General features: G+C 35.8%; 1 protein-coding gene across 1 annotated transcript; it reads right to left on the bottom strand.

The window, feature by feature from the left end:
- Window positions 1-13,528: 13,528 nt before the first annotated feature.
- On the bottom strand, window positions 13,529-22,572 carry LOC145063555 (uncharacterized). Its single transcript, XM_079011150.1, has 2 exons — window positions 19,764-22,572; window positions 13,529-14,009 (listed from the first exon to the last, which is right to left on the bottom strand). Exons 1-2 carry the CDS (start codon window positions 22,522-22,524, stop codon window positions 13,597-13,599), a joined length of 3,174 nt encoding a protein of 1,057 aa, XP_078867276.1. The 5' UTR covers window positions 22,525-22,572; the 3' UTR covers window positions 13,529-13,596.
- Window positions 22,573-24,050: the final 1,478 nt, after the last annotated feature.

Raw genomic sequence — 24,050 nt, 5'->3', positions numbered from 1 at the left:
TTCAATGTTGTTATTTAACCTATTTAGTCATTAGAAGACTTGGATTCAAAGCATGTTTATTAGAAAGCCTAGATCCAAGCATTAGGGTTTTGCATGCGCACATAGGAAAGTTCTTATGGCTAAAACCCATCAAGTTAGAACCATTTTTTAAGACAAAAGCGCAATTTTAAAGTCTAAAAGGTGTGCAGAATTTTCAGTGACATTTTTTGAAAAGTGTCACTAATGATATTTACAAAGGGTTGTTCGCTTTTAGCGACAGCTGTTGAATTTTAGCCTTCAAGAAGTTTTTTCAATCATTTGTAAGCAACGGGTGTTTACTCAATTGGGAGCTTCTACAATAACATTACAAGAAGATTTTTTGTCCCCTTATATGTCCCTTTAGGAATAGACTTGACATTTTTGTGTTGGCTCACAAAAATGTCATTAGTTGGTTATGTTTATGCACATCTTTTTATGAATGTTTTGTGTTGTTTATTTTATGTATTATTTTGTGTGTTTGATAAATTAGTTTTTCACATGATGAAAATAATTTTGGACATAAGATGTAACAAGTTATTATTTTAAAATAAAACCCGATTTTATAAAATCGTTAATAACGACAAATTTTGAAATACTCCAATATAAGTTTTAAAATGGTGATTTTTATAAATTAAACAAAACTCAAAATATATAAGTAATAAACGGAATTTTTATTAAAGATATAAAAGGTTCAAATGCATTCAAACTTAATACCGGTTATTAAAATTGAATTGCGTCAAATTATATAAAAAAGAACTAGCATTTTATATAGAACCTTCAAAAGTGATTTTCTTTTTAAAATTGATATCATGATTTATTATATACATGTAATAATCATGATATCATATGTTTTTAAACTAGAATTATAAAAAACAAATAAATACCTTTTTGTAAACCTTAAATCTATGCAATCCTTTTGAAGAACACTCGCACGTCTTTTGTATGCACTAGTGGGATAAATGATACCTAACCGTTTAGTGTTATCTTTTGATGGTCAGGATGTATTCGCGATTTCTATAACCAAGTTATATGCCGATTACACAAGTTTTTTCAAATTGGATGATTTGATCATAAATCTTTTGGGATAAAGGATACCTAACCGCTTAGTGTTATCTTTTGATGGCCAGGTTGTATTCGCAATTTCTATTACCAAGTTATAGGCCGATTACGCAAGTTTTTTTCAAATTGGACGATTTGATCAGAAATCTTTTGTGATAAAGATACCTAAGCAAGAGAGTTCTAAGGCATAGATGATATCAAACATGTCTAATTAAATTTGTTAGTGATCCCATAAATCTAGGAATTATATAGCAAGATATAATTGACAATCGATATCTACCAAGTTGAATTCAAATGGATGGGATAAAGGACACCTAACCATTTATTTTTTTTGCAACTTGGATCCAAGACTTTGATAATTAATGTTTTTGGAAACTAAAAGGGTATTAATTATTGAAGATTAAATATTGGAAATACTAAATGATTTTTGTTAAAATTTTGTACTTAAATAATCCATTCCCATTATAATGAATTGTCTTTTTCTTTAATGACTAAATGAAACAGTAACATTCAATAGATACAACTTCAATGAATGAGTTCATGTCTTAAGAGACAATCTCATAAGAGATATGAAATTGTATACACTTAAAGTTCCTAGTCCTAAACTATTGCTTTGAGCAATGAACATAAACATGATGCCTAGTAAAGGCCTCACTGTGATGCTTAAGATGTTTCTAACATCAAGCTAGGAATATGTATTCATGACTTGTAGGAATTCTTGGATAATTTAAACATATATATTTGATGATATAGCAGGTCAAGCAATATTCCAATAAATACAGGAATATTTTATTTAAAGCTAGTTTAAACATTGGAATAATGCAAGGCTAAAAGAATAACCTTATGTGATCCAGAAGGACCATGTTTTATGGACTGAACACCTTTAAGCCCAAGAACTATAATAAAGCCCACATAGATGGATCTTGTTTCTTTTTGTAAAGAAATTGGTAACTGGAAGAGGATTTACTCCTCTTATTTGGAAAGAAAGTCTGGAAGAGACTAGTACTTCTTGTATCTACTAGATAGAACTCATACTTTTCATATAACACTTAGGTACTTGGTACTTAAATGTTAATATAATATTTGTAAATGGCTTGCAAATATTTACTGAAGAGTAACCAAGCTGAGCACAATCAAGTTGTAACTACACTCTAGGAGTTTAGTTTATTATTTATGCTTAGAACATAAATTACTGGTAATATAAAACAATATTTTTTTGGAACAAAGTGTGTTTTAATTTAGCATGTCTAAATTTATGTCTTAGTTATTTTATTCAAATGTTTGATCATTTACTTAATCGTTTTTCATAACAATAATATTCATATTCTGAAATGATTAACTTCTATTATGAGATTAGATCTCTTAATAGAATTATGAAGTAAATATCAACATTTTATAAATAAATTCAAGTTCTATTTACAAGCACTTTTCACTTAAACTTGTTTTAAATCAAACTTATCTTTGATGTTGTTATCTTTATTATATAAATGGCATTCACATATTCCAACTTCAAGAAAGGGATCTTTGAAGGCAAATATTGTAGTTTATTTGACATATGTGAACCTTATTTATATGGAAAAGGATTCCTAATGGTATTTTCACTAATGTGTAGAGAAAATAATTAAGGAACTATACACTTTGGTGTATGATTTCCTTTCTAATGAATGTCTGAGATTAAGCACAAGATACCAAATCAACTTTATGAAAAAATATAGTAGTTTTAATTATATTTTACGTGGCAAAGCATAATTGTGAAATCTTTGTTGAAGATTTCAAAAGTTGACATACAACCCGATAAGAACCATCTAAGGACTGAATGACAATAAAGGATGAATTAAATCTTACTTGGTATGATTTGCTTTCTAATCGGTAGAAATATCATCCTTTAATATTTTTGGGATAATACTTCAATCACTATTAATTGTATCTTGATACAAATACCAACTAATAAGTAGATTAAAAATTTTATAAGATTAAGTATGGAAAGGCTCCATCCTCATCTTACTTAATGTTTTATGGATTTGAAGCCGATCTTGGACTAAAGCTTCTAAACCCAAAATCTACTAAATACATATTTGTATAATACTCAAAATGTGGCTTAGATTGTAATATGCAAACCCACCAAGAATAGGTCCTCTTATTCTTGTGAAAGTTAAGTTAGTAGAAAGCAAGTTTCTAATGACAAAGCAAGTGAGAGGTACATGGAACTTGAAGCAACTCAAGAACCATAACCTTATGTAGTAATAGTTGGCACTAATTTTAATAGGCATTGTTAAGATTGAATAATATCTATTCACAAACACAAATTGTTCGCATTAATGGTAGAATTCATCAATGACTTGAGAAATGTGGAATCTCTCATTGATGAGATTTTATTGATGGTTTCTAGGAAATCCATCAAATACCAAGATGTTATGTTAGATCTCGAATCTAGTAAATGACTTAGAGTCGTGAACATGAGATAAAATCCATGTATAAGAATCAAGTATGGGCTTGATTAAAATTTATCCCTATAGCAAGGCTAGAAGGAGTAAATGATTCTTCTAGAAAGAATAAATTACATGGATAACCATACACATTTAAAACAAGACTTGTAGTAAAATTATTCTCTTACACTCATGTCATTGACTGTGGTCCTCATCATACTCATGACATTGACTGTGATCAAAACTTTTTTTTCACAAGTAGCTATGATTAGATCAACAAGGATATTATTTGCTATAAATTCATATTCTTAATATGCGATATAGTAAATAGATTTCAATAAAGTCTGCTTTTTTTATAGACATCTACTAGAAGATATCTATATAGATTATCCTAGAGGTTTTCTAAATTCAAGTTATCCTAACAAAATGTGTAGAGCTTGAGATCCACTTATGGATATAAAGCAAACATCTAAATGTTATAATCTTCATTTTATGTAAAACCACAAGGTGTGTTTTTATGTCAAAATGAATAGAACATGTGAGATTACTAAGAACTAGTGGGAGCATAGTGAAATCCCTAATCTTGTATGAATGAGTCATATTTAATCATTTGAAATCACATTCTGACTAAGCAAGGTCATTGTCACCTTGACTCGGAAAGTTTTTCTAAAATGAAAGACTTAGGAAGGAGAAGATACATTCTTGGAATGTAAAATCTATAAGGGATAGATAAAATGAATGTTAAAAGTCTCATGTCCTTATACATATATTGGCAATATCTTGAAAGGGATCAAGACACAAGATTCTTTTGGAGAATTCTTGGCATTGTCATATGGCACCATTTTGAGCTAGCCTCAAAAGTAAATAGCTCATAGGCTTGAACTAAATGAAATGATTTATATTCTATTTGCTTGGAAAATAAATTCATCATTTACGCCATATTATGCATAGGAAATATTATTTGATCATGTTGTAAGCATGTCATAGGATACTAATTGAATACATGGTTAAGTCACTAGATGACAAAGAAAGCATTATAAGAGTACTTTAAAAGAACTAAGAGAATGTATATGAGACAATCAGTTTGGAAAGAATCTTTATGAAAAGAGATACACAAGATGTTAATTTCTAAATAGATATAAATAATTATAAATTATAATTGGATTTTTACTTCATTATGGAATGAAAGGTAAGTTTTGTTGGAATAAGGTCCAAGCAAAACATAATGACACAATCTACTATAGAATAAGAATACACTACCTTAGAAGATGAATTCAAATCTGATTGGATGAATGGAATCATTGAAAAACTATGTTGATTTTTTCCATTCGAGGATCACATAGAAATCTTTGTGACTTCGAGAGTATACTTAATCGAGCTAAGAGACTCTATGTCACGAAAGAAAACCAATCATATCTCCAAGATATTTAACTATACCTAGAGTAAAGTTAAGTATGGAGATGAAAGTACTCAAAGAATTCACACAAATTAAATTTTGACATGTCCATTGATAAAGTCATTCTTTTGAGCTAAGTATGATTGGTCACACTTCAGCTATAAGACTTTCTTATTCTATAAATGGGTTTTTTATTTGGATATTGGAACATTATAACAACAACTATTAGATAATGTTATGATATATTGGGATATACTCATCACATTAATACTTGTTGTGTTCTATATTAATATGTTTAATCCATGAATAATGTTATTATTCTAAAAGTTCATAGTCACTTATAATTGTGGGAGCAATTATGAAGTAAGACTAATATGAATTGGATTGGTTGACTCTCACTAGATGAAAGTAGGCAAATGGTTGTAACCAAGTTTCATAGGTACTTGTCGGAGAATTAGTATTGAACTGACCCACATCAAGATCATCTCATGGATCGCTATCTTGAATGATACTTGATTAAAAGGTACTATCTTTGTATCCTTAACACCTGAGATACATAATGGGGCTTAAGTGTAGGGAGTACTATGCTTTGATAATGGTCAAATGTTGTTCCTTAACCGAGCAGTTATAAAATTCATTTTCAGGTATGGTGTGAACTATACAAAAGGCTTATGTAGTCAAGATGGGATTTGTTCCTCTTATGTGTTGATAGTTAGACATCTAAGGCGCCTTACCAAAAGTTGAACATCTAATGAGATTGATCGCGATCCGAATCTCATGTTCAACACGATGTCTGTAGCAAAGGGATAACTGATAAACTTACCTTATACACCAATTGTAGCCTTGATGTCTGCAGACAAGAGAGAAGAGTGAAAGGCCTAATATGCTCAAGAATCATATTAAAGTGATATTGCTAAATAAAAAATGATATTAATGGGTCACACCAACAACAACTTGATACAATTTATTATTTATTAGAAATTGATTTGAATAAATATTCAATAAAACTCTTATAATTAAATTGGAAATTATTTATTATATGGAATAATAAATTCCATTAGCAAGTAACTTAATATATATTAGATGATTTGATTTATAAGTCATGTACAAACTTTTAGACTAGTTGAATCCTTTTGTCTTTTTCCTAAAAGACAAGATTTATATTTTATAAAAGATTTTCTAAAAGTTTGACTTTCTTTCTTGTTCTTTATGCAATTTTCGAGATATGCATAGAAAGAAGAAGTGTATGACTTGTCTAATCATGCTTTAAAGGCATGGGAGACATACTTAAAGTGTTAAGGACTAATGGTTAATAACTTCACTTTATGCATATAAATAAGAGAGCTTGCACTTGGATTATTTGATCGTTCATTCCTTGATGCAAAATCCGAATGCTCTCTTCCCTCTCCCTTTCTCTCTAGTTTTGGTTAGAAAACTTGAAGAATACTTGCATCTTCATGTCTTTTTAAGTTCATATTGGTTATGAACTTAAAGCTTGAGGGTTTAAGAGTTTTGGACTAGCATCTACATCAAGTTGAGTCATTGTTGATCTCTCAAAGGTTCCACATTCTTCATCAACTTCCAAGCCTCCCGAGAGGACCCAAAGAACTACAAAGGTGTTGTTATTTCTTCACCTCTTCTTTGGTTGGTGTTTTAATCTTTCTATAATTTGCAAGAAGATCCTTGGTGGGTATAAAATGTTTATGTTATTTCAAAAAATTAAAGTCTTCCGTTGCCATATTTTTCTAGTTTATGAAACTATTTTTGAACTAAAACCCAACACAGAGGTCGGCCCCAGCACAGTCGCAGCCTAGGCCAAAGCGGTTGAAGACCGCTGATGTCAGATCTGGTGGCCGAAAGGGCCGCACTTGCGGGAAGTGCGGCAAGGCACGCTATGGTGCTTGTCGATCATCATCGGGGTGCTACAATTGTGATCGTCAGGGTCACATGGAGAGGGATTGCTGCCAGCAGACTCCATCACTCAATTCCAGAATTTGTTATCATTGCGACCAGGTTGGCCATGTGAAGGCCAATTGTCCATGGCTCGCTGCCAGACCGGTGCAGGCTACAGCACCTGTTACTTTGAGGATCACTGATGGGAGTCAGGGCAGGGTGGAGCCCCCGAGGGCTCGAGGTCACGCTTTTCACCTCGCTATCGATCAGGCCAGGACAGCACCAGATGTTGTGACTCGTATGTTTCCATCCCTTATCTTATTGATTATGTTTGTTTTATGCTCATTTATTTGTACCTTTGGTAGGTACATTTCTAGTGAACTCCTTGCCTGCTTTAGTGTTATTCGACTTAGGTGCGAGTCGGTCCTTTGTTTCTTGGTCTTTTAGTATGGAGTTTGCTTTGCCTATAGGGGAGTTGGAGTGTCGATCGCGAGTTTCTATCGCCAACGAACATGAGGTTTCTGCTTCTTCGGTTTATCAGGGTTGCATTATGGAGAACTTCGGGGTATCCTTTCCGATCGATTTCATTCATATTCCCATGTGGGATGTATGCATGATTGTGGGTGTGGATTGGTTGAGCCGTATCAGTGTCATGATCGACTGGGAGGGTCAACACGTGGTAGGTCGAACCCCAAGTGGGGGAGAACTGGTTATTTATGGAGAGGTCACCAGGTTGGGTTCAGGGCAGGGCTCGGCAGTATATTCAACATAGGTGTGCAGATTACTTGGCTTATGTGGTGGACACGCGGGTTGGGGATTAGGTATCGGTTGCTGATGTTCCAGTTGTCAGAGAGTTCGTTGATGTATTCTCGGAGGAGTTGTCCGGTGTGCCTCCTGAGAGGCAGGTCGAGTTCAAGATCAACCTTGTGCCAGGTGTGGCCCCTATTGCCAAGGCACCATCCCGATTAGCACCACTTGAGATGTAGGAGCTGTCATCTCAGCTGCAGGAGCTTCTAGGCAAGCAGTTCATCTGTCCGAGCAGTTCTCCATGGGGAGCGCCGATTCTATTTCTCAGGAAGAAGTGTGGATCGCACCGGATGTGCATCGATTATAGAGAGTTGAACAATTTAACGGTGAAGACCCATTATCCCCTTCCACGGATTGATGATCTCTTTGATTAGCTCCAGGGAGCATCTTGGTTCTCCAAGATAGACCTGAAGTCTGGGTACCATCATGTTAGGGTGAGAGAGGAAGACGTGGAGAAGACCGCATTTCAGACTCGTTATGGGCATTACGAGTTCGTGGTGATGCCTTTCGGGCTCACCAATGCGCCTGCGGTATTTATGGATTTGATGAATCGGGTATTCAGACCGATGCTCGACCCTTTAGTTATTGTGTTTATTGATGATATATTGGTGTATTCCAAGACTAGAGAGCAGCATGAGGAACATCTTCACGAGCTTCTGGGGGTTTTGAGGCGAGAATGGCTTTATGCTAAGTTCTCAAAATGTGAGTTTTGGTTGCGAGAGGTTCAGTTCCTTGGACACCTCATTAACGAAGATAGTATTTTGTTCAATCCAGCCAAAATCGAGGCGGTGATGTAGTGGGAGGTTCCAAAATCTCCCTCGGATATTAGGAGTTTCTTAGGTTTGGCAGGGTACTACCACAAAGTTATTCAGCATTTCTCCAACATTGCGGTACCCCTCACTCTTCTGATGAGGAAGGGCTGGATTTCTGGTGGGGCCATGAGCAACAGTCAGCATTTGAGACCCTTCGGCAGAGACTTTGTGAGGCCCTAGTTTTGACCCTCCCTGAGGGAGTCGAGGATTTTTTTGGTTTTCTGTGATGCGTCCATCACCAGGTTGGGAGCAGTCCTCATGCAGAGAGGAAGGGTGATAGCTTATGCTTTACGCCCTCAAGATTTGGAGGCATTACCTCTATGGGGTCCGCTGTACTATCTACACGGATCACAAGAGTTTGAGGCATATTATGGATCAACCGAACCTAAACATGAGGCAGCATAGGTGGCTGGACATAGTCAAATATTATGACTGTGAGATCCTTTACCATCCGGGTAAAGCGAATATGGTGGTAGATGCCCTAAGCCACAAGACGATTGGCTCTTCTGTTCCGTTCTCATGTATGAGGATATCTGTGGATTCTCCACTTGCGAGTTTGATTAGGGAGGCTCAGAATGAGGGTCTTCAAGAGGAAAATTGGAAGATTGACAGTATCAGGGGTGAGATTACATAATTTGTTCCAGACAGTCGTGGTTTGTTGACCCGTTGCGGTCAGGTATGGGTTCTTATGTCTGGTGGTGTCAGACTGATTATGCTGGAGGAGGATCATATGTCTTGATTTTCTATCCATCTAGGGTCCACCAAGATGTATCGGGATCTGAGGTTGAGTTATTGGTTGTCGTGCATGAAAAGGGAGATTGTCTGGTACGTCGAGAGGTGCTTGACATGCAGGATGGTCAAGGCCGAACATCAGAGGTTGCATGGTAAGCTATAACCTTTAGAGGTTCCCATGTGGAAATGGGAGCATATTTTGATGGATTTCATCACCAATTTGCTGAAGACAGCAAAGGGTTTTGATGTTATTTAGGTCATCGTGGACCGATTGACCGATAGTGCCTACTTTCTGGAAATTCGGGAGAGTTCGTCGGCCGAGAAGTTGGCCGATGTGTATATTCGTGAGACCGTTGCTCGCTATGGGGTTCCGATCTCTATTGTTTTAGACCATGATGTTCGGTTCACCTCTCGATTTTGGCAGAAGTTTCATGAGGAATTGGGACGAGGCTGTATTTCAGCACAACTTACCATCCGCAGACCGACGGCCAGAGTGAGCGGACCATTTAGACTCTCGAGGATATGTTGTGAGCATGCGTTATTGATTTTGGTGGGAGCTAGGATGCCTACCTACCTTTTACAGAGTTCTCCTACAACAACATTTTCCATTCTAGCATTGGTGTTCCGCCTTTTGAGCTCCTGTATGGGCGGAGATTTCGCAACCCAGTCTATTGGGATGAGGTTGGTCACAAAGTCATGGGTCGGATAGAGGTGGTTTTGCACACTACAAAGATGATTCATCAGATCATGCAGAGATTGCACACTGCTCAGAGTCAAAAGAAAAGCTATGCCGACCGACGCCGAACTGAGTTGGAGTTTCAGGTCGATGACATGGTGTTGCTAAAGGTCTCACCTTGGAAAGGTGTGATTCGCTTCAGGAAGAGGGGGAAGTTGGCCCCCCGATATATTGGACCATTCCAGGTTATTGCCAGGGTTAGCAAGGTTTCTTATAGATTGGATCTTTCGGAGGAGCTCAGTCAGATTCATAGCACTTTCCATGTTTCGCAGTTGCAGAAGTACATATTGGACGAAGATGTTGTGGTATTATTGGATGATATTCAGGTTGATGAGTGCCTGAACTATGTCGAAAGGTCGGTAGCAATTCTAAAGAAGAAGGTAAAGTTTTTACGGAGCAAGGAGGTACCTTTGGTAAAGGTATAGTGGTAGCATAGGAGGGGATCTGAGTGGACCTCAGAGCCGGAGGCTGAGATGCAGGAGCATTATCCGGATTTGTTCACCGCAGCAGGCTTCGAGGACGAAGCCTACTCTAAGTGGGGGAGAGTTGTAACATCCTAATTTCCAGGTATGGGAGTTATTCTTTAAAAGGCAAGTTTCCCATGGAACTCAGCGAGTTGATGGCTTCAACTCGACGTGTTGGAAGGTTTTGGGTCGCATATCTTTTTAGACCAACTCAGACAAGTTGGTGAGGAAAAATCGATGAGTTGGAAGCTAGATGAGAAACCCTAAATTTTAGGGTTTGCACCCTATATAACCTACTTAATTCTTTGAGGTTGATCTTTTATTAGCCTCCAAACCCTATTATCGGCTTTATGAACCCTAATCTTTATTCTATCCCATAATGTGAGTTACTATGGCATTTTGGAGCAAAAGAGGGAGAAGATTGAGAGAACGAGGCAAGGATGTAGCAAGCTAAGCTCACATCTTTATTTTGGCACTCTTTTGGACCATTATAAGTATTCAAGATCTGAATTTTATCTATCTATGTAGCTAGATCTTGAGTTTGGTCAATTTTCCTCCTTATTCTTGGATGTTGCAATGGATGGAGTTCATAAAGTTTGCAACATTATGAATCTCCAGGCCAAGATGGTCTTATAGTGGGTTAGATCTGGTCTTTTGACAAGCCTTGATGCCATGCATGGAGTTTAGGTCATATTTTCCCTTTTTGACCCATTTTGGGTTGAAGGCATACATGTCTATAAAGCACCAACCTTTGGGACATTTTTAAGACTAGAATCTCTTTTGGAAAGGTTGGGTTCCAGATCTCAAGAATTTTGTGCTTAATGGTCTAGCCTTTCAGTTTTCAAGCCTTATGGAAGGGTTTTTGAGCTTTTGGAGTAGTCCCAAAGGATAAGGTTGGAAACTTTATTCTTTTAGACACATTTGGAGTTCAGATCTGAGCCTTAGAGTCCCTGAATCAAAGAATCATCCAAATGTGTTAAGTTAGGGAAAACTCGACGAGTTTTCTAACCAACTCGGCGAGTTGGCTAGGTTTTCCCTGACTTTATGAGTATTGTAGAACTCAACGAGTTCATAAGTATACTCGATGAGTTGGGTCAACATGGATTGTTGACCTCTACTTTTGACTTTGACTTTGATCATGGTTGACCAAGCCGACCTTTAAGGGCATTTTGGGTATTTCGAGGTTTTAATGGACTTGGTCGCATGGTGGTTGTAAGCATTTGAGTCGGGAGTTGAGGTTCAGTGTTAGATTGTATCATTTCAGCTACTTGTGAGGTGAGTCTTCCTCATTATGCCTTCGGGTTGAAGGCACCAAGGTCGGCTTATTGGTTGATAAACAGATATTTGTTGATATGTTGAGTATGGAATAGATATGAATGCTAGAATTGATATGCTAGTCTGGTAGATCTGTAGGACTACCTGTGATACTATATGTTTATTTGTATATGATATTATATGTTATATGTCGACATATTATGTAGGTTGGGTTGAGGTTGTACTGCTCTGTGCTGTAGCCCACAAACCCTGGAGTATGCCAGATATGAGCTGAGGGCGAGGGAGGGCATGTCAGACTCATACTGAGGACTCATGAGCATTCTAGATATGAGCTGAGGGCCAGGAAGGGCATGCCAGACTCGTACTGAGGGCTTATCAGTATTCAGTTCAAGGATTGATCAGATCGGGGAGCAAGCCAGACATAAGTTGTGGGCCGAGGGTAAGCCATACTTATGATGTGGGTTCAGGGGTAATCCAGTATGTTAAGTTGTGGACCTATTGCATGTTGTTATTATACTAGTGATATTTGTTATGTATCGGTATTTTAGGGGAACTCACTGAGTTCGGGCTTACAATTTTGAATTATGTTTCAGGTACTTCAAATGATCGCGGGAAGGCGAAGGCGTGCACCTCCTCATATTTTGTTTAATGATTTTAGGATTTCTCTGATGTGAAACTTATTTTGAAAATAATTTGTAAACAATGATGGTTTGGGATTTATTTTAAAAGTTTAAAGTTTTCAAGAACTTTTCGAATGTTACAGTCCAGAAGCAATCCTTGGCCCAAAACATCATTAGACAACTCCCAATATGAGCCCAAATCCTCTTCAAATCTTCTATGACCTAATGTCCTTCATGTCTTCACAAATTAATTAGCTTAAAATATATTTTTGCTTCTAATTTCAATTCATCAACTAGCCCATTTTGCAACATCTTTAAATGTCACCAAGCTCCATATTTTTCAATCTGCATGTGCACTTAATTCCCAAAATCCCTAATCGTCTCCATTCCGCGCTAGTCTTCTAAAAATCCGCAATTAAACACAAAAACTAGAAATTACTCGATATAGATAAAATAATAAAAAATATACGCATAATGATTAACCAAAATTAAAACAAAATATGCTAAAATAAACTATAAATAAAATGCACATATCAGTGTATAAGCTTGCTTAATTTTTAGCTTCTTAAAATAATTGTTCGGTGAGACCATTAAATTACCTTATAAGTTATTTGAGATTACTTATTATAAACTAATGAGTGTTTTTTAACGAGTTTTCTAAATGTACCTTTATATATGTTTGTTTCATTACATTAAATGTCAAAAAAAAAATTAAGCTTATAATATCTAAATTAGGGATTGTGCGGTAATTATTAATTGAGTCAAATCTAATTGAGTCAATGTCATATTTACTCAGACCCACTGTCTTTTATCAAACCCTATAAAAGGCATATCCTAAACTATAGGAATGAGTTATATGCTTTATCAAACCCTATAAAAGGCATATCCAAAACTATAGGAATGAATTATATGCTTCTAATTTGACTGAGTCAGACTCAACCTCTAACAAAACCCAATAAAAAACATATCAAACAACCTCTTAGATAGTAACTAAACATAATCGATCATATTTTCAATATAGAAAATATATGTTATCATCATAGTTACTTATAACTGTTAATTACACATCTAAAATGGAGTTGAAAAAAAAAATAAGCATCTAAAAATCATATTTGAACAAAAATAATTTAAAACAAATGATGCAAATAAGTTTTTAGCTTAAAATGAAAAATACCATTCAAATATAATGTTTTGACTTTTGGCTTTCACTTTTGCATGAAATCATAGTAATTTCTAAAAGTTTCAAGTTTAGCTATGTAATTCTTATAAAGAAAATGATAAATAGCCTTTTATTCGAGTCTATCAAATATAGTCTTATATGTTTTCTCAACTCTTACATATGAATCTGCTCCACAAGTTTAAATAGAAGATGAAACAAGTGTACAAGTCCCTAAAATATCATCTTTGACTATGCGAAGTGCTTCGACAACACACTTAGCATCCATTCGATATTGTGGCGATTCCAAAGAGCATGACACTCCAATTTCAAGCAATAAATGCAAACAATTTTGTCTTTTCATGTAACATGTTTTCTCTACTATACCTCTCTCATTCTTTCTCAGAGCAAGGTTCTCATCTTCATCATTTAGAAGCAACGGATCTACGATTTCAAGTGCACCAACACCCATGGATTTCTTAGCATAATGGTGTAGGGTAAGTCCATCTCCAAACATGGCATCCGTAGGTTTCTTACTTGTGATCATCTCTAGCAACAAAATCCCATAACTATACATATCGCCACTTGGTGATACGTGGCTCCCAAGCCCATATTCTGAAACAAATATTTTTCTCATTATATTAGTAATATATGTAATCTGCCAATCAATAACAGTAATAAAGAAAATCTCCGAAATTTAGTAACTATTTTTGAAGTATTGTTTATGTCCTTCAAACAACTTTTTTAAATTGATAATCGCAATCAAGGAAAACCTCCAAAAATAACAAGTGTGTATTCATCACATTATTCTTTTTAGAGTCAACCTACATTGTTTCTACTCGATAGATGATAGGTATCTGAATTACTATATATTTTTTTGATACTAACTGAGAGTTTGTAATTGCTTATTTAAAATATTTATTAGTTTATTGGAGTTTGATATCACTAATACGATAATTTGAAAGTATGTCACGGCAAAATATGTGCTTAAAACCTTTTCTCGGTTTGCTAGCGGAGAAAGGCCGAGTGGTTCCAATCCTCGACGAGGATTCCAAAGTACCCCAAGAATTATGTATTTTTTACAAGCTTTTAAATAAACAACATCGTTACTAACAAGTGCTCACTACCCTATAAGTCATTTGTTTTTAAAAAGTTTTTTAATGACGAAAAAATTATTCCAATACGAGTTGTCATCTACTAACATGTGTTTTTGACATAGTTACCAAATGAAATTAAAGATTTTAAAATATTTTTGCGAGTTACATGAAATGGTTTTTATTTGTGTCACCATCCTAAATCTTACTATAAATGTTAGCGACATAGGAACCTTAATTCCATAAATTATCGACAATTTAAATATACATGAAATCGAACCTAATTTTATCGCAAATCATATATTTATTTTTAGCTGATTTTTCCATATATAGTTTTTTTATTATTTTACAAAGAAATATATAAGTAAAATGATCCAATAATTTGTTCATATGAAGATGTGGACGGAGAAATGTGGATCATTTTACTTACATATTTGTTTGCACAATAATAAAAGAACTATGAAAAAATCAGCTAAAAATAAATATATGATTTGTGATAAAATCTTACTATAAATGTTGGCGACATAGGAACCTTAATTCCATAAATTATCGACAATTTAAATATACATGAAATCGAACCAAATTTTATCGCAAATCATATATTTATTTTTAGCTGATTTTTCCATAGTTCTTTTTTTATTATTGTGCAAACAAATATATAAGTAAAATGATCCAATAATTTGTTCATATGAAGATGTGGACGGAGAAATTAAATTCCCCCCCCCCCCCTCCCTTCTTTCTCTCTCATAATTTTATTTAAATTTTTTAGAAGTGGTTTTTGGTGATGATTTTTTATGTAAATGGTGATGATTTGACACATAAATAATAGAACTTTTTATGTTATAGTGTTATATGGGTAAGTGTACATTTATAGTGCAATGAATTTTTTTTAAAAAACAACTATGTATAAAGTATAAGAACATTCACAATAGAGTTTGTTGGAGAGTTTTCTAAATGAAATAAGTTGGTTAAAATCAAACAAGTTATATTAAAAAGAAAATCACAAGGTAACATTTTACTTTGCATGTAAATTTGCTAATTCTGTACATAAATATGTTTTTTTAATTATAATGATATTTTGTTTGTTTTCCACATAATGGACTTATAAATAATATTTACAAAAGAATTTATCATGATATAAATATCTTGAGTTAGAGTTGTAATAATGTCTCATCAAAAGGCTTTTTTGTTGTGGATGCCTTAAGGTTGGATGGAGTGGGCTCTGTAAGAGCTCAACACATTCGAGTTGTATTCGACAAACACTACGTCACGAACTAGGCATGTTGAGTTCGGTAGTCTAACTCGGCAATTGTGTTTTGATTAGAGAGAAAGTGAATAAAATTTAAAATTTGTATCGTTTTTTTTTTCAAAATAATTACCTTTTTTTCTTAAAAATTTCAAATTTTTAATACTCTTACAACCTTTATAAATACAAACAACTATCTTATTTTATAACACACAACAATCTTCAATTTTTCACTCAAACACTTCTTATTTTAAGAAAAAATAGTTTCTTCCAATTTTCCATCCAACCAAAAACTCCAAGAAAAAGCAAAAAATAAAAAAATAAAAAAATAAATAAAAAGGTAAATGTCACTGTAGCCCAACCAACTTACTGGTTTTGGTTTAAATGATCCCTAAACTTAATTTTTTTGCTTTTTAGGGTCACAAAGTGCATGCTGACCGGTTTAAATGGTCTCTTTCACCGTTGAAAACCGGTTGCTTATGCCACCTCTACATTTGAAGCTGATGTGTCACCCACATCAACATCATAATTTCAGGTTTTCTTAATGACGAAGAATTTTTGACTAAAAAAAAGAAATAAAACTAAAATCATCCATCTTGTTCTTCTTCAAAAAAGCTTTTTGTTGCTCCCCATTCAGAGAATCCAACCACCCATCTTCCTCAAACAACTTAAGATTGGAACCTCATCGGGACTCTACAGATGCACTCTATGGCAATAAGTTTTGATTTTTTTGGTTTTGTCGGCAGTCCATCTCATCGACTCTGCCATTGCAAGTGATTGTTTAGGGTCCGATCAGATCTGTGAAAAACAAATCTCAGTGGTGGCTATAGAGATGGAGTCTTTGGGGATCAAACTAGAGAATCGATTCAACGAGTATCAACTTCTTAACCTCTTACATTGAATCAATGAAATGGGTATTGACTCTCAAGCGAGCTCAAGGAGTCCTTCAATTCTGGAGATTCCAACCATTTCGACGACTACGGTTTCTTCTTCGATGGAACCTGATGCATCAGTCGATGTACTTTCCTTCATTATCACTGTATCATCATGTGGATCCTCATTATTAACAGCAACGTCTTCTGAGGGTGTGTGGTTAGTACATAAATTTTGATAATGGAGATGATGTTTGTTAGTGGCTAGATTGTCTTCTGAGGGTGTAAGTTTGTTGATTGATTAGGTGGTGAAGGTGCAGATGGGGAGACGGATGTTGAATTTTGGTAAGGGCGGTTGAAATCAATGAAGTGATTTCTGGTCACTGTGGCAACATAGTCTTTTGGTAGGGTAAGGATATTTATAGGGATGTGTCCTAATGAACTTGAATCCTATTTGAAATTAGTAGGGTTCATGTGATCTAGTAGTGAAGGAGAAAGTGAGAAAGAGATGAGGGAGAGTCATCGCCATTGTTCACAATGGTCTGGTTCTGAACGATCCACCGACTTCTTTACTTTTGTACTTACATGGATCCGAACCGAAACAAAGAAGGCGATAAAGATAAAACTTAGTAGGCGGTGAGCGGTCAACAAAGGGAAGGGTTTCAATTGGGGTCGGTGGACCTCTGATTAGGAGATTCAGATGAAGCCTCTGATTTAGGTGAATTCGATACCGGTGAATGCATCTTTTAGATTCTGGCTTCACGATACGGATTCACTGAAATAGGAGGAATTTGGATGTGTTTGTCGATGAGGTTTCGTCAGGGAGAAAGGGAGTGGAAGGGGTAGCTGATGTGAGGAAAAGAAATGGTGTTGACTATTGTTTTTTATTCCCTCTTAATGATCTGTCTTCTTCGTGTCGATGATACGAGATATATATATATATATATATATATATATATATATATATATATATATATATATATATATATAGAGAGAGAGAGAGAGAGAGAGAGAGAAAGAGTTTGAATTCCCTTTTTTTTATTACTCCAAAAGTAAAAATGTCATTTAATCCAAATTTAACTGGTGAAACCGGGAAAAATGAAATTCAATACCTTTTTTAATAAGTCAATTCTAAGTTTAAGGACCTATATTACCAAAAAAAAATATGTAAGGGACCTTTTAAAACAAAACCGGAAAGCTGGTTGGACTACAGTGACATTTACCAAAAAAAATACCCAAAACACAACCATTTCAAACCCTTCATCAACTACCTTCTTCCAAAATCAAATTAATCATATATATTCATATCCTAGTTACCATTATCCTGGTGCGTACTACACTTCATATCCTATTCATATTCCAATCTCAATCTCAATCCTAACCATAGTTCCAATTCTAATCTCAAGTACAATCATAACTGGAAAATGACTTCAACCATTTGACAACCTTCCCAACTTTCAATTCCAATTCTAATCACAATCTCAAAGCTAATTCCAAACTCACTCTCAACCTGAAATCATATCTCAAATAGATTTTGAGCATGAAGAGATTGAACCTCAACCAAAACCCAAGCAAAAGGAAAGGTACCTTCTAAGAATTGGACACCAAAGGAAGAAGTGGCGTTGGCTCATGCGTAATTAGATGTTTCGGAAGACCCAAAAGTCGAGAACAACCAAGATGCGCTAACTTTTTATCGGAAATGTGAAGGCGTTTTCTATTAGAAATGAAGCTTGGAACTACATAAAAAAAGATCAATTTTACTTGAAGTGGATGACCACCAACAAAATTGTCATGGAGTTTAATGTGATATGTGTGACTGTGAAGTGGTAGTGACAAAATGGTGCGAACGATGAAACAATATTGCAGAAAGCTCTGTCACTTTACCAGACTGATAACAGGGCACCTTTCAGATTTCTTCATTTTTGGAATATTGGGAAGGAGTCGAAAAAGTGGAAAGATATCAAACTTCGGAATCATTCACGGGTGGTTCTAAAAGAACCAAAACATCTGAAGCCACTCATAATCAATCGCCGGATGCGTATTTCGGGATTGACCTCAACGAAGATTAGTCTATTAAGGTTGCAAGAGCTAGTCGTCCCATGGTAAGAGACCAAGCAAGGGTAAAGGGTTGCAAATAGTTCGAGTGACATCAAAAAAATAACAGTCGGGATGAACAACTTAAAAACTACTTCGAAGTAACACTTGAGTGTTGCGAAAGAGAAGGAAAAAAGTCGTGACATGAAAATCTTAATGAAAGATATTAGTTACCTTACTCGAAACAAAAAAGAATTACGTTAACACCCCGTTCCCGAGTTCAACTTAACGAGAGAAAAGAAATGAAAGGGATGGAAGTGAGAAGAAAGTAAAAGAAATAAATGTTCCTGAGTTTCATTAAAAGAAGGAAATGGAAGGAAATTGAATAATCATATTTCCTCCTAATTTTCCTTCCGATGTCGACGGATTTGGAGAGAAAAAACAAAATGTTTAATCTTTCTTTCATTTCTCTCTGACTCGGGAACACGAAAAATAAATTTATTTTCCTTTTATTTCTCTTCTTTTCTCTCTTACTTTTTTTTCTCTTCTTTTCTTTTTCATTTCTAAAACTCGGGAACGAGGCGTTGTCAAAGACGTGATTGCAAAAAAATATAATATGTAGGTTTATCTATGTTTTGTATTTTTAATATCTATGTTTTATTTTTATATTTTTTTAAGTGTTATTGTAATTTTCCTTTCAAGTTAATGAAATTTTAGTTTTTATAAAAATTAATGTGTTTAAATTGATTTTTTTTTATATATAAATTAATGTTAGTTTAAAAAAAAAAAAAGTATAGCATTACAAAAGTGACAAACGATTCCTTCTAATGATAATCTTTTGAAGAGGCCTAGCAAATGTGACGTAACCTAGAAAATTTAGTGTATCAAGAGTAGCACCACACCCTTTAGTCCCTTTAGTCTAAACACTAAAGGTTTTCTTTGCATTTTCAGTTGCACAATATGTAGTAGAAAAATAAAACTATATCATGATATCTTTTTGTATGTCTAGATATGGGTATATTTGTATTATGCATATGTATATGTGGATGTCAGTATGTGTACGTATATATGTACGTAAATTATGTAAATCAGATAAATTAGTTGAGGTATCAGCACAACATACCTGGAGCTGCATATCCGACGGTTCCTCTAACTCCAGTTGAGCTGCTCTGCTGTCTAATTTTGTACTCAGGTTGAAGGATCTTTGAAAGCCCGAAATCTCCAACATGTGCAACCATGTCTTCATCAAGTAGAATGTTGCTTGGCTTCAAATCACAGTGCACAATAGTCTTTCCTGCGTGACGATGAAGATATTCAAGTGCGTAAGCCACATCCAATGCTACACACACTCTTTGAAGTAGACTGAGTCGAGGGAGCTTGTTTTGCACGTCATGCAACCATTGATCTAAAGTTCCATTAGGCAAGAACTCATAAACAATGGCTTTAAATTCATTTCCTTGGAAGTCGATGCCACTGCAACAAGTTATAACCTTTGCAAGGTTTCTATGTCGGGCATTTTTCAGAGCTTCACACTCAGCGATGAAACTCTTGGAACCTCCTCGACGATGGAGGTTAAGTACTTTGATAGCGACAATCCCACTATCTGCATCGAGGTTTCCTCTATAAACTGATGAAAAGCTACCCTCACCGATGAAGTTTTTAGTGGAAAACCCATCAGTTGCTTTGTAAAGCATCTCGTAAGAAACCTGAATGAGAGACTCTCGGGACATAGGCTCATGACTTACATCATCTTTGATTTCACTTTTTCTTCGATAAAACACAAAAAACACCACCACAGCTATGCCAATCAGAACTGCAACAAAAATGATAGCTAATATAACTGCAAATCTCCGCCAGTTTTTCCTCTTTGGATTTGTAGAATGGCACTTCGGCAACCGGAGTTCAGGTACGCCACCACAAAGCCGACTGTTTCCAACAAGAGATACTGTACTTGCGTTAGCAAACACTCCTTTGCTCAATACCTCCCCTTCAAAACCATTGAATGATATGTTGAGATTCTCCAAAGGAATTTCTTCAAGGTAAGTTGGGATCTTCCCTGTAAAGTTGTTATGCGAGGCGTCAAAAGTTTGAAGGGCACGCAAAGATCTCAACGACGATGGAAGAGTTCCCTGAAAGAAGTTGCTGCTTATGTCAAGATTCACAAGGCTGCTACAGCTGCTAATGGTGGTAGGAAGATCTCCTGACAATCGATTATTTGCCAGAATAATTTCGTTTAAGTTCTTAAGGTTGCCAACCTCTTGTGGAAGTTCTCCCGACAATCGATTGCCACCCAAATTCAAGCTAATGGATAGCGTTGAGAGTTCAAATAGTTTCCTGGGTATTTCTCCAGTAAGGTTATTTCGATCTATGACTAACTTTATCAACCTCTTGCAGTTCCCTAAACTTGATGGCATGCTACCATTAAATTCATTTAAGCCCAGGTCGAGTTCAATCAATAATGAAAGATTTCCTAAAGAACCAGGAATGCTCCCTGAGAAAGAGTTATTCTTAAGATCTAGTTTCTGTAAACTTCCAAGATTGCTAAAGTTCACCTGATTAATTGTGCCTGTGAGTTTGTTATTAGACAAGTCTAGAGAAGTTAGGCCGGAAAGATTACCAACCGATGAAGGAAGGCCACCAGAAAAAGCATTTGAAGCGAAGCTTAGAAAACTTAGTGTATTCGACAAGTTTCCTAGAGAATATGGCAAAAAACCTTTCATCTGATTGTAACCAATATCTAACATTCTTAAGTTTTTGCAAATCGACAAAGCCTCTATGAACGTCATTTCATCATCTTCCCCGCTCCCAAAATGATTCGAACCTAGGTACAAGACTTCAAGATTACATGCTTCACGAGAAGTGATTACTAGTTTTCCAGAGAAGTTGTTTCGAGAAAGATCAAGGATTCTAAGATTTGAGGAACTGAGAACAGATGTTGGCAAGGGACCTGAAAAGTGGTTATCGGGAATAGAAAGTGCCTGAAGATGAGGCTGCATCGAACCTAAGTTCGTGGGTAGTCTACCAGTGAGTCGATTATCATCTAGAAGTAGTATCTCTAAAGAGGAAAGATTGTAAAGAGAAGGTGGGATGGAGCCAACGAGTTTATTTTCAACCAATACAATAAATGTGAGGTTACTCAACCGATGAAAGACATCTGGAATGCTGCCACCGAGTCCACATCTACCAAGGGAAAGAATTTCAAGGGATGTAAGATTCCCGATGAACCTTGGAATCCCACCTGAGAAATTGTTGACCGGAAGTATGAGTTGGTTTAGCATCAACAAGGATCCAAGTTCATCTGGGATCTTTCCAACCAGATTATTTTGACCCAAAACAAGCGACCGGAGGTTGGAGCAATTCGATAAGCTGGCGGGAATGTTACCAACCAGAATATTTTGACTCAAGTCAAGCACCTGGAGGCTTGAGCAATTCGATAAGCTGGCCGGAATGTTTCCCTCGAAAGAATTGTTATAAAGAGATAGTTCTTGTAACAGAAGCAGCCGGCCAACTTCAGGTGGAATCTCACCGGAAAGGAAGTTGTTTTGGAGCTGAATCTCCCTGAGAAAGGTTAGATTTGCGATGGAAGGAGATAAGGAACCGAGTAAGCCTCCATTGGAGAGATTCAAGGCCATGACTCTTTGGTGGGTGGGGTTGCAGGTCACACCTTCCCATTGGCAATGAAGGGAATCGTTCCATGAGATCATGAGATCTTTTGGGTCTTCTTTAATCTTGGATTTGATTGCAAGTAATGCGACACGATCCTCAACACAGGTGGTGCAGTTCTGAGCATGGATGACTGCCGGAAACGCGGCAATGTTCATCAAAGTGATGAAGAGAAACGGGGCTGCATGTCCCTTAAAGAATGGTAGCCGTTTGGCACTCATTTTTTGGAAGCTAAGGCAATGGTGAGTGTGAGTGGGTAACTAACGATTTCTGGTACTACTTTGTGCTTTATTTTCTTTAAATTTACTACATATAAAGAAAGTATCTGTTTCAGCATTTTACACTTTCATGGCGTCTCGATTGTGACGTGAGTGGCTGATTTTTTGTCTAACATATTATAGATATAAATGGAATCAAACCATAGTCAACGGGGTGAATGTTTTCATACTAATTTTGGTTTGTTCTTTAGATTTTTCTTGAAATTGAATGCTACGTATAGGAGTCACGATCGACAAAGTCAAAACTATATGTCCATCATATTAGACTTTCATTGCGTCTCGATTGTGACGTGCGTGGCTGATTTTTGTTAAAGAAATTTATGGATATATGACATAGACTCGTAGTAAATGGAGTCAACGAGTGAATAATAAAAACCCATTTAAAGGAAGTCGACTTTGATTTTGTACATTCACATTTCCATCGTATTAAGTATGTATTAAGTATCGGAGTTGATATATCCACTTGTTTATTTCATTCTTCCACTTAATATAAAAGTGGTTTTCCTTTTGGGAGCTGATAATTCTACAGATATTTTTGATACATCCACTAATTTTTCAAAGAAAATGACAATTATGTCCCTGGATCTATTTAGATTTTAATTGATTATTCACAAGCATATTTTTATTAAAACCATTATACCAAAAGAGAAACGTGGTTTCCAGGAATACACTCCACAAGAATCCCGTCCTCCGCTGTCGTCACTTTCACCTTAATTTGCTCTTAAAGGGAAAACCACCCTGCAAAAACCAGAAGGAATTCATTTTGGAAGTGAAGAAGGAAACAAATTCTTCAGCGACATTCCCACATTTATCCCATAGCACCACTCACGAACGGATTAAATCGGCTTCTGATGGGTATGCCAAAGCCAAATAAGTTATGCCAACCAAAAATTCAGGTCTGAGTTGGCTTTAGGTTTAGAACGGAGTCAGCAACGTTTTCATTCTGGTGATGCGAACTCCGAGTGACTCCGTTTTTGCTGTTTTTTTTTTACTGTCGAGTCGACTCACACGATCCTAAAGCGTGCTTGCCAAATGGGTATGTTGAGAGGAGGAACCCTACATTGGCGAACATTAAACACGGTGTTCCGATGATTGGGTGGCCGCTATATACGAAGCAGAGGATGAATGTGACGGTATCAAGCAATGAGATATAGGTGGCAATGAAGTTGCCGGTGGCGGAGAGACAGTGGTGGTGATGGTGGAGATATTGAGAAAGATGATATAGCAGGTGGTGAGCGTGGTTATGGAAGATGAGGAGGAGGGCAAAAGAATTGAATAGTTGGATGTTTAAAGAATCTGAATGAGATTTAACGATTAATTAATTATAAAGGGGGCACAATTGTCATTTTGCTTTAAAATCCGTGGAAGTATCGATTACAATCCTTGGAATTATCACCTCCCTTTCCTTTTTGTGCCATTCTTTTAATCAACAAAGATATAAGAAAAAAATATTTTTAATTACCAAAAAC

The sequence above is a fragment of the Lactuca serriola genome, chromosome 7 (assembly GCF_051521515.1).
Source record: "Lactuca serriola cultivar US96UC23 chromosome 7, Lser_US96UC23_V15, whole genome shotgun sequence".
Lineage (NCBI taxonomy): Eukaryota > Viridiplantae > Streptophyta > Magnoliopsida > Asterales > Asteraceae > Lactuca > Lactuca serriola.
The sequence above is the reverse complement of the archived record's forward strand: the minus strand, read 5'-3'. Positions and strand labels throughout refer to the sequence as shown.